The sequence below is a fragment of the Drosophila innubila genome (genome assembly GCF_004354385.1).
Source record: "Drosophila innubila isolate TH190305 chromosome 3R unlocalized genomic scaffold, UK_Dinn_1.0 2_E_3R, whole genome shotgun sequence".
NCBI lineage: Eukaryota > Metazoa > Arthropoda > Insecta > Diptera > Drosophilidae > Drosophila > Drosophila innubila.
Window position 1 is genome coordinate 1,459,916 of NW_022995380.1, and position 12,027 is coordinate 1,471,942.

The window sequence follows — 12,027 nt, forward strand, 5'->3', positions numbered from 1 at the left end:
TACAAATTGCGGCAAAAGCTATCAATGATATTATCAGCAGACAGAGTGGACAGTCAACTGTCTGACCAACAGACCGACCGACCATCCGACTGTCCAAGTTGTCGACCGACCGACCGACCGTCCTACCATATGCAAGCTCAATTACATCCGGTTGCAGTTTAAATTTCAATTTTGCCATAACCGGAGCTGAGGCGGAGGCTGAATATAGGAGGTAAGAGGCAAGAGAAGGCAGGGTCAGGGGAAGAGGTCATGCTGCACAATGTAATCGACCGTGGAGCGAAAGGACAATTCATATGCCTGTGGCCGCTGCTTGGCATAATATTAATTTAAATTAGATAGATGCTGGCAAGTGCGTCCCCAACAGCGACAGATGTTGTATCAATTTGCATGGGCCACTGCCAAAATGGAGGGTATCTAGCAAGCTTTTGGCCAGCCTTGCGGCAACCGACAATAATGGCAATAATGGTCATACGGTTCGATACACCTGTGTGCTAATCATTTTACAATCGGTTTAGCGATCTCCACTTCCCATTGTCAAACGAAGCATGAAATTTGCGAATGCGACAACACAGGCCAGGGTAACCGGATATTTCAACTAGCTTGACTAATTAACCATAATATGCAGTTAATATCATTTCCCACAGTACGTGGTATGTGTGTATACTCAAAAGAAATTATCTATTTAAAAAAGCCTGTACAGAGAGTACAATAGATTTGTGTATTGAATGTAACAAGCAGAAGGAGAAGTGTTAGGCATATTTATTTAACTTAAAAAATCCAAAAGCATTTTGGTATTTAAAAATTTAGAAAATTTAATTGATAAAAAAATAGTTATAAAAAAAAATAATAAAATTACATATAATTTTAAAAATACAAAAACAAAAATTAAGTATTTAAAAGCATAAATATTCTTATATTAATCAAAAAGATCTCAGTGATTAAAAGAGATAAAAGCTGCAAAAAATATATGTGGAGAGATATGACTTTTTTAATTTTGGATTCCTTCCCCTTCCTTTGCCACCCTTAAGTGGAAAATCAAATTTAAAGGGTAACTTCAATGCTATTGCCATGAATAAGGGTGCAAATACGCAATAGGGTATCTAATGGCATGCACGCAGGATATCTCGTTGTCGAGCACTCTCGACTACTTTTTTATTTGTTTGTTATATTTACTGTTGTTGTTGTTGTGCTTTGTTTATGCATCAATTGGCTAACTAAATTGCATTAATAAATATTGATCATTGCATATTCAAATTTTTTTGGGAATTTCCACAACTGGTTACCAATTCAAATTTTTGTTCTATTTAATTTTGTTTGGCTTGCAAATTTCCCCATCTATTTAATTTTTTTCTATCCAAAATTTGCAAAGCAAATTTTGTGGCATTTGGCGGGTCAGCAAATTCTTCAATGAGGTTAAGCCAATTAACATGAGAATGACCCCACACAAACACACACACAAACACCCATAGACACAAACTTATAGGCATATATATACATTTGTATATTGAGTTGCAGATTTCGGGCATGGCGACCAAACATATTTCCGTTTCCGTTGTGCATTAGTCGCTTCATGCAACATTTTGTTGCGCCAACGCCAACGTCGCCGCACATAAATTATAGCAAATTGTTTGCATTTAATTGCATGGTCTGCTGACCATTCGTTGTTGTTGTTGTTGTTTATATGTGTACATGTGTACATATTTCAGTTAAATGTATGTTTGTGTGTGTGTGATGTCAAAATGGCCGTGACGTAAGGTAGCCCGGACATTCACAGACATACATACCAATGCATCTAATCTGTTTGTGGATTTGATGAAGTCCCGCTAATTAAATGTTGCTCCTCAGCTCGTTTATCTTCTGACTTAGCTGTCGGTCAGACCGTTATCGAGTTGTGAAACAATGTACCACTTCCCAAAATCCATTACTCAGCAAATATGACACTTGTTGACAGCTTTGTTAGGCCACAAGCATCGCAAGGAAATAGGACACTCTCAATAAAGTGAAAGAGATCTGACCTTAAAGTTAGTAACTTCCCACTAAAAATATAAATATTCAGTAAATCAAACCGAAACGAATATCGATTTGGCTTAAAGTATTAATAGCCAAAAGTTGGATAAAGTAGGCTATGAAATACATATTCGTAGCACATGTTATAGGAAAAAGAATTTTATAGCCAAATTTGGACACCACGAGTTTGAAGTGACGGTGTGATTTCACAAATAAAACAAAATTAGTTATCAAAATGTTATTGTTTTTTGTGTATTTTCATATTAAATATTCTCAAATCGAGTTGTTTAGCTAGTTCTTTAAATTGTAACTTTGCTAAAATACAGAAATTTAACAAAAGTCAACTAAATCAAATGTTGTGCATTAAACTGTAACAGTTGTGGTTGCCAATTTTAATTGGTTAGCACTATTGATTCAAGAATTCAGAATTTACTTTTTTCAATACTTCAATATTTGCATAAGCTGTCAAATTGTTTTGATTTATTGACAAGTCAATGTGTTGATTGCGAAATTAAAAATTATATTTCCAACATTTCTAGGTAATATTGGTTTTGGTTAAAGTCCATGCAACTAATGCAAGCTTCGTGTAATCATGATTTTATTGTCTCAATACACCCAACACTATTAATTAACCAATTAATTAATTGCTCTTCAGATTTATTTATTTATTTTAAAAACTGATAATACCAGATAGACTTAAGCCTTAACAGCGCAACCGGCGTTATTCCATATCTCGGCTTGCATAACGAAGAAGTTGGTCAGTTGGGTGATGTCCAGGTTGGAGAGCAGGTCATTGATAGTGGGCAGCCAATACTTGGCGAACAATGGGTTAACAGCGGGCTGAGTCTCCTCAGAGAATAACAGAGAGAAAGATCCGATGAAGTCGTTCAGATATTTGTTGGCGGCAATATCCATATATTTGTCCCAGTTGTTAGCCTTTACATCGCCGATATAGTATTTCAGGTCGAAATCGCTAATGCGCAGTCCATTGGCATTACTGAGGCTCTGGGCAAATGTGTACTCGCCCACAAAACGCAAGTCAGTCAGCTTCAAATTGAGGAGGAAGTCGTGGTACACTGGCAATGGAAGGCCGCCTAAGCTGAAAGTGCCATCCAGCGCTAAGGAACCCACGACTTGAATCTCTGGGTACATGACGTCAAAGGTGCGTCGCATCGTGCTGGCATTGTAACTGCTACTCATTATCTGGAAACCGTCCAGACCCGAAATGCGGATGTCGCTCACATTACCCAAAACTTTAGTCGGCTCATAGAGGTATTGGAACCAGTCGAAGTCGAGGGTGTACGGAGCCAATACTGGAATATTCTCGGCAGGAAAGCCACAGGGCATGATCTTCTTCCAGGCCTGAAGGAACATGCCAACGGCTTCACCGTATCCGACCATGCTCGTGTCCTGGGACACGGGTGTGGAACTGGCAACGGCGACCAGGAGCGCAAGAAGGAAAACCTTTGCAATCATTTTGATTTGACTCTTGATTAATGGTAGAAAATACTCTGTGGGGAACTGATCGCACAATTTGTCTTTTATAGTGGAATCGTTATCAATTTATCGTTCATGCGGCACTTTAGTTAATCACATTTGAATTGGCTATTAGTATAAAACCTTATCAAATTCTAGGTTGTATCTATTTTGTGACTCAACAAATGGCAAGTGCTTTGCATGTGCTTACATTATCTTCACTGGGTTTCGCCAAATGATTCACCAGCTGAATTAATTGTGCATGAATTTAATTTGCAGTTATCTTTGTGATAAGAACTCGTGTGACACTTTAAACTTAAATGGCTCTTTTAGAAGGAGGAATTAGTGCTGAGAACTCGTGAGACACTTAAAACTTGAATGGATCACATGTTCTCTGATTTCGATTCTTACAAAATTAACATTTGTTGCCTGTACAATAACGAACCATTGTTCATTTAAAAATATTTAATAAAATGATTCAAAACTCTGTAGTGGTAGAAAACTCCTTAATTGATTGCTCCACAAATACTGAACTGAGTGCCGAAGAAAATTGCGGATGATTGTGTTAAATGAGCCATTAGCCATACCACAATTATCTGAGTGAAAGAGCGATTCCACAAAAGGATCGAAGATTGGCTCTAAGCCGCATCTAATTGACGCGCTCGTGCAATTTACACTTCGGCAAATCATCTCCAAGCTATTTGTCTTTCAATATATTGCCTCCATCCATTGGAGGAATGATACACCGTTTACGATATACGTAATCGGGCTGCCGCATCAGCATGTAAATTGCATTACCTTTCGGAGGGTTTGTGGGGCCTCGAGCATCAACTTGCGTAATGCAATAAACAGCTCGTAAATATTTTGATACCAATTTTCCAGCGTAATTGACTCAACGGTACTTTGAATGTCAAACAATAAATTCAATTACCAATACACATGCGTTCCCCCGATATACATATTCTTACTACATCATACCCAACACACACACACATGTCAGTATCAGTAATGTTTAACCCTACCGTGCACGTGCTACAGCTACGGTAAACGGCAATGGATACCCCGAAAATCTCTCAAGGAGTGGGCGCTGTAAAACCAAAGCAAGCGGAAAATCAACGCACAAGTCGATAAACATTTGTATGAACAGCAAAAAGCGGACAGGAGAATGAAAATGAAACAAAGCCAACAAAATAAGTTTTGTAGTTGCCTGACGCCTTCCAGCATTTGGGCCAAAAAGACGATTGGCAAGCGAAAAACAATTTCATATATTACCAAATAATGCTCAGGTCAAAAAAAAAAGGTGGAGGTTTTGTTCTGGAAATCATTTAAAGCGACCAAGAAAAGTCAAGTAGGGTATACGCGATTCGAAATAAAAAAAAATTATATAAATAAATTTCCTATTTTTTTATTTAAATATTAGCATTTAAAATTTTATTTTAGCTTAATTTTAAAATAGTAAGAAAATAACAATAAAAGATAAGAAAAGTTTTACATTTATATTAATAAAAAAAAGGGAATCTAAGCAATTTATTTGTACTAAATGAAAATAATTCCGCGATTTCGGTAACCAGTCCGCAAAAGTAACCGATATTTGTAATGTATGTAGTTCTAATTACAAAAATAATCATAAAACAAATTAAAATAGTATAAATAACGAAATATGGTGTACAGCCCAATCTGATCGGACTGTCGCAGCATAATTTCCATTCTTCCTGTATATATTGCTGGTCACCTTTTGTCAACCTTCGTGATGCTTTCGTCACCAGCGTACACATCCACATTGATTGTACAGTGATTAAGTAGTATACAAAAAAAAAAAGTTATAATTTTTAACTTAAAATAAAATAAAATAGTCTAGCCTATAGCATATAAGTAAAGGTGGCAAGATGAGAACGTTTCCGATGTCTTATCTCTTATCTATTACAGCCATAGAATGCTAACGAAACTCATTCCAGGCGCTATGCCCGCATTTATGGTGCACAAATTGAAATTTATAAGAATATACTTGATGTGTTTTAGACGCAAATAAAAAAACAACAACAAAAGCTAAAGAAACAACCCCGAGAAGACGAGGGCAACAAAAGCAGCAACAATGACAGTCAAACAATGCAAAATCAATTTAAATTTTCATCTCCCACACACGATGTATAAAAAAAAAAAAACAAAAAATGGGTGAGAAAATCAGTAAAGCAACCGCAATCTTTTACCAAATTGTTGTGCTGTGTGTGTGTGAGAGTGTGCGGGGGGTGTGTGTGTGAGGGTGTCACTAGCGCAGCCGCCACGCAACTCAATCATAAGTAAATATTACACAGACAGACACACACGCATGCGAGTGCTGGAAAGTGAAATAAAAAATAAAAAAAGGAAAAGGAAAAGGGGGCCAAAAAGAGGATCACAAGGAGCAGTCAGTGGCAAGCTTATTATGCCCTTGGGTAAAATATAAGCAGGCAACCAGACTGTGAAGCAACAGCATTGGGTTGGCAGGCGAAACACGTTCTAATAGATTTCCAGCCTCTCGCCTTTTGACGGCGCTGACGTTGGCAGCCCGTACAAGTTACACATGTTGCCTTTGTTTGGCTTCCTGTCACACACGCATACACACACACACACACACAAGCGCGCACGCACATTTGACATGACATTTGCTGGGCGCTGCTTCAATCTAAGACCGTAAATCCTTTATTCAATTTTTAGCCATGAACGCCTAAAAGTATGCAGCGCGATAAGCGCGTCACAAGCAAAGCCCAAGGATTTTAAGAATAAATAAGCATTGATTAAGTAGCACAGCCCAAAAGGGCACATAAATCAGCCAGGAAAGCGGCAATATATTCATCTTTTATTCTCTCTCTCTCTCTCTCTCTCTCCCATTCTTTCTTTCACTCTCTTTCCGTCTCCCTCTCCGTATCGTTCGATGCAAATCGTTGGCAAATATGAAAATTATGCCATTGGCTACAATGAAACCGAGCGTACGTCCAACTTGCCCGCACGTAATGAATGGAAAACGAATCGAAGAGTCGAAACTGCAATTGACAGGCAAACGTTGATACGCATTGATGAAAGGGAGACGACTCGTCACGGCCACGACAGCCGGAAGCTGGCTCACAACTAATTGGACATCCGTTTTCCGTGCTGCGATTACCGAGCACGGGCCACCCAAAACGGGCAACAGGCAAAGGTAAGCTAAGTATTTCTATTTAACTGTTGTAAATTTGTGCCACGTTATTAACGCCACTTTGAGTGGACGGCACGACGCACAGTGGAACAATCTCTGATTTTGCTGTCCAAAAATTATATCTTTTGAACCAATAAAGATATTTAAACAATTTTAAAATCATTTGATAGATAACTTCATATGCTTTAAAATGACAGTTTAGACAGGTGATAGCACCACTGGATGATTCAGGTTTTGTCGGTCAAAGTTAAAAAAAATTATTTTTTGTGCATATTTTACATGTAAAATTAAAAAAATCTATTTATTTTGACCTAAATATACATTTTATTGTTTAGGATGAAAAACAAAGTTGTTAAATATTTAAAAAAGTTTTATTACTCTAATTACAAAAATAAATACAATTTTTTTTTTTATCTGGTATGATGCCTGGCATAGCGAAAACGTATATATTTGAATTGCACTCTTCCTCTTCTATCACCGTTCAATTGCAAGGTTGCATCAGTCTTTGCCCTTAAAAAAAGGCGCAAAACCAAACCTGAATATTATTTAGAGAATAGAAAACCAATGTGTCCTGAGGTAGTGGGATGGTGTCCAAAAGTGTCCAATTTTAGTTATCAACCATGAAAAATAGCCTAATTTTATTGATTTTTTAAACATGGCTGATAAAAATAGTAAAGGAGTAAAAAAAAAAACAAATTTGTCCATTATAAATCAACCTACTTTTTATATGAAACAAAAAACACAAAGATCCGTTGCATAACTTATCAACAAATGAGTTTTAAAGATTGAATTTTTTGTAAAATTTGCACATTTATACCGCCTTCCCTCCCTAATGTTCCACTGTGCGACACTGCGTGGGCTGCCAGGAAGCGATGCTAAAAGGTCGTCCCGGATTGAGCATAAAGAATAAAAGAACCCAGGCTACAAATAAAGGCAATGGATTCATCTACTATTACACTCTGGCTTCAGCTATGACTCCGGCTACTGATGCTGCTCCTGCTCCGGCATTGACTCCAGCTACTGTACTGGCTTTAGCTTTTGCTTAAGCTGTGCCAGCGCACTTTCCGGACCCGGGCACAAAAGGCAACGTGCAATTGTCGGTGTCGTTGGCTTTATTTAATTGAAGTCAATTACACAGCTGGATATGCCAGGCTAGGCCAGGCCGGGCCGGGCCAGTCAAACCAGTCAAACCAGTCAACCCAGACAGCTCAGACAACGTAGCCAGCTGGTTGCCTCATTAGATCAATGTGATGTCAATGGCGCCCAAGTCCAGTTAATAAACGTTGCCCGTAGCGATGAAAATGGCTCAGATTTTGTCATTTTCTTTCAGCGTCAGGCGCTTACTGCTTACTCGTAAATCGCATGTGTTAAACTTTCAAGTGTGCACTGTTGGGGCTGCTCTTTAAGCCGCTTAGCCCCGAGGCTTACACAGCGATGACAACAACAAAGACTTGCCCAAGATCAATGGGCTTTAAGGCCCAGTCAAAAGTTTCGCAAACCACTTCAAAAGCAGCTGCCTTTCAAGTGATGTGCGCTGATTGTTTGCCACCTGATTTCAAGTCACGAGTTTAACGTAACTACATTCAGATATTCATTAACTGACTCAACGCACATGGACACACAGGGACCCCCAGCCCCGCCCCCACACTTTCCTCCGCCGCATTTACCCGCATCCCATTCAGCTGTAGCGGCTTTTATAATCAAACTCAAGCAAACTTAAGCTAAATTAAGTTTTGATAATTCCTAATAATCCATTCAAGTAAGTTTTCAAAAATGTTTGCTCACTTCTCTGTCAAATCAGGTAACGAACGTAAAGTACTTCTACTTATAGAGAATTGGTTGAGTTTGTCTCTCTTTTTTGCTTTTGTGGTTTGGCATATTTTCAGGGGGGATATCAGCTTTTGTTGTTTGTCCCAGTGCAAATTGAATTTGAAAATTTTCTAAGATTTAAAATGTCAGATATTAGAATGGGATATACAACAACAACACTCCACCCAGTTGCAGCTTAATTTGCGGAATACTCTAAAGTTTTGCGGTGTGTCTGATAAACACTGTAAGAAATATTTGCTTCAATTAATTCAAAATAGAACTTGATCAAATATTTGCAAAAAAAAAACCCAAACATATACATAACTATTATGCAAGAAATAATTAAATTAAATTTTAGACAAAGGCAATAGGCTTGAAGTACTAAGCATCCGATACATAATGAATGAACAGATTCAATTCAATTGACTACATATATTTATCTAAGAGAAGATGAACAACCAATAAGTACAAAATGGAGACATCTAATCTTCAGAATCTCTTTTCCATGTGGTTATTACCTTGTTCTAATTGTAAAGATGTAAAATTTTCTGGATGTGGAAATTTTATGAATACTATGAATACTACTCATACATAATTCAATTCGCCCACAAATATTGACTACATATATTTATCTAAGAGAAGATGAAAGTTGACAAATTTCGTAAGCATATATAATAACGGGCAACAAATTTGAACTTTTTGGCTATTACACGCACCAAACCCACTTTTTTGATAGATATGGGGCCCCATATAATTTTTCTTTATCATAACTCGAGAATGCCCAAACCTTTTTTCAAAAGTTTTACTTTTTCTGAAAGCTAATTAATAAATTTCTAATTCGATAATACACTGTCTAAGATTTAAACCAGTAGTTTACGAGACATAAATGTTCAAATTAAGAAAATCATGATTTTAGATTTTTTTAGATTTTTTTATGTTTACAATTCTAGGAAAAGTCGAAAAAAATTTATTACATTTATTTTCTGTTTTATTTGCATAGCTGCATTAATTAAACTTTATGGGGAGAGGGCAATATAATATTATTTTATATCTAAGGATGTTTTTGTCCCTTAAACACAGTTTCAGATAATTCTGATAATATTTAATAGTTATTTGTAAAAAAAAAAAACAGTCTGAACTAATGTTAAAAATATTTTTTTATTTAAAAAGAAGTTATAACACAAAACTAAAAAATGGAACTCGGTTCATTTGAATTCTTAGTTTTCGATGTTTTGATGAAATCTTAGGACAATACTAAAGTTTTTAGAGAATTTAATAGTTGTAATTCAATATCATAAAATAATTATATAAAAAAACGATTCATTAAGTTTAAGGGTGAACCCTTTCCCTTAGATAAAAAATAAACTTTGACTTTCAAATTTATCCTAACAACAATCTGACATTCACCGCAACTTTGATGGCAGCGTTTCTCGCTGTGTAATAGCTTTGAAAAACTTTGAGCGCAAACTATTGTTGAAAAGTTTTCAATTGAGAATATTAATTTAGTCAATACATGTGGGCGAAATGCGCAAAGACGAAAGTGGCAGCCGCAACAAAACCCAAACAAATGTTAAAAGTTTTGCGGTAACACAACGGAAATCCAAAGAGGCCAAACCCAGCCCAAGCTTAGTAGCACAGGTACTGCACCAGGAGAGCAGCAGAGAGCCAGGGGAGCAGAAGAGTGCCAGAAGGGCCAGGAGAGTCGGCAGGCGGGGGGACTTAAAGCGACAACGCGCCGGCATAATGTGGTTTTTGTGGCGCAATTTCTATTAGGCGAATTGTTGTTCCATGTATAATCAAGAGCTGTGCTACCGCGCTCTCTCATTCCCCCATCATAGTGCTTGACCCCAACTTGCCCTCCCCAACACACACAAACGAACGCACACACATACACATATATATACTTTGGCCCAATTAGCATTGTATCTAACGCAATTGGCTGTGGGCCATGCTTTGTTGTGGTCACATTCCACAGAGTGGCATCAAGTACCTGGCCGCACAAATTAAGGCACACACACACACACACTGACACACACCCACTTTATTGTAATATAAGTATAAAAATAAAAATAATTCGGTCAGTTGTCACTTTGATGTGCCCAAAAATGTTGGCAACGCTTGTTTAGCCGTGAGCGCACTTACTACTCATTCCCATTCCCATTTCCATTCCCCATTTATACCTTTTATTTTACATGTACTTCCTGCAGGGAATTAGCATACAGACTGCATCTCCCCAGACTCTGTGCGTTCAGCCAACTCATGTTACGAACATCATCAACGGCCCCGGGGGCAGCAGCAGCTGCTATGCCACACCTGCATTCCCTTCATCATTCGGCACATGCAGCCACCTTTAGATTTGTGTCCGAAAAATGTTTTTGCTCTCATTTGCATGGAAAACCGAACGGCAAACGTCATCATGGTCATCGTCATGCTGAGTGCTGTACTACATTCAAAGTCCATTCAATCACACACTCACACCCACACACAGACACGTACAGGGAGCAAAGGAAACAGGCAGACCTGATACCTGACTGGCCAGTCAGCCAGCCAGCCAGCCAGCCAACCAACCAACCAACCAACCTTGATGTGGACGTCTTTGCCCAGCGGTAACAACTGTCCGTTGCAGAAGTCTCTGTTGCTTTGTTTCAACTGAAGCGTATGTGTGTTAGTGTGTGTCAGTGTGTTGGTAGTGACGCAGCTTGTTTCCGGCACGGCACCAAAACAACACAGCTAAGGAAAGTAAAATGGCGCCTGCAGTGAATTGAACTTTTGCATTTTAAGCGAAATGTTCAAACAAAGCAAAGCAAGAACAAGTCTTAACAATAGTCCATCTGAAAGAACGGCAAAAGTCCAACTGAAAACCAAATGAAAATGTTGAAACAAAAGCAGCCAATATAATGCAATTCCCCCCAAAAAATGAATGCATTTTCAGTGCCAAAATACCAATGCGTTCCTCACTTCTAGAGTCCAATCAATTAACAAAAGGAATTATCCAGCTGTGTTCACGCACGTATTCACTAGATGTTGAACTGTAGACAACTTGTTTACTGTCCTGGAACAACAATGACTTTGATCTGATTAAGAACAGCAGCACAAACAAACTAAAATTGATTCTTTAATAAATTGTGTTTTCGCTTTTACAGATCTTTTACTCCGTGAAAATCATGATCAATTTTTGACTCTACAGATAAGCATATTTAGAAAAACACTTAAATTTATTAAAAAATTTTATTTTTGTTTAATAAATTAAATTATTATGATGATCCAACCGATTGCACGTTGGAATATGTAGTTTATCATTATTGCATATTATTGCTGGTTTTCAGTAATATTTACATATGTAGATTAGATCTTAACAAAATTTAAAAAACATGCTGTTCAATAATTTTTGTTAACCCATGTTAAGACAACAATAAGCATATAACATACTTTTATAAGGTGTATTACTAACAGCCAATTCAAATAAGATCAATCAAAGTACTGCATTATTGATATCGATTACACTGCAAAAATCAACACATGCGCCTTGTCTTTTGATATACATCAAAAAAGTCCAAGAAAAC

At 37.5% G+C, this 12,027-nt stretch overlaps 1 protein-coding gene across 1 annotated transcript; it reads right to left on the reverse strand.

The window, feature by feature from the left end:
• Positions 1-2,703: 2,703 nt before the first annotated feature.
• On the reverse strand, positions 2,704-3,483 carry LOC117792061. The gene has a single exon (XM_034632017.1). It carries the CDS (start codon positions 3,481-3,483, stop codon positions 2,704-2,706), a length of 780 nt encoding a protein of 259 aa, XP_034487908.1.
• Positions 3,484-12,027: the final 8,544 nt, after the last annotated feature.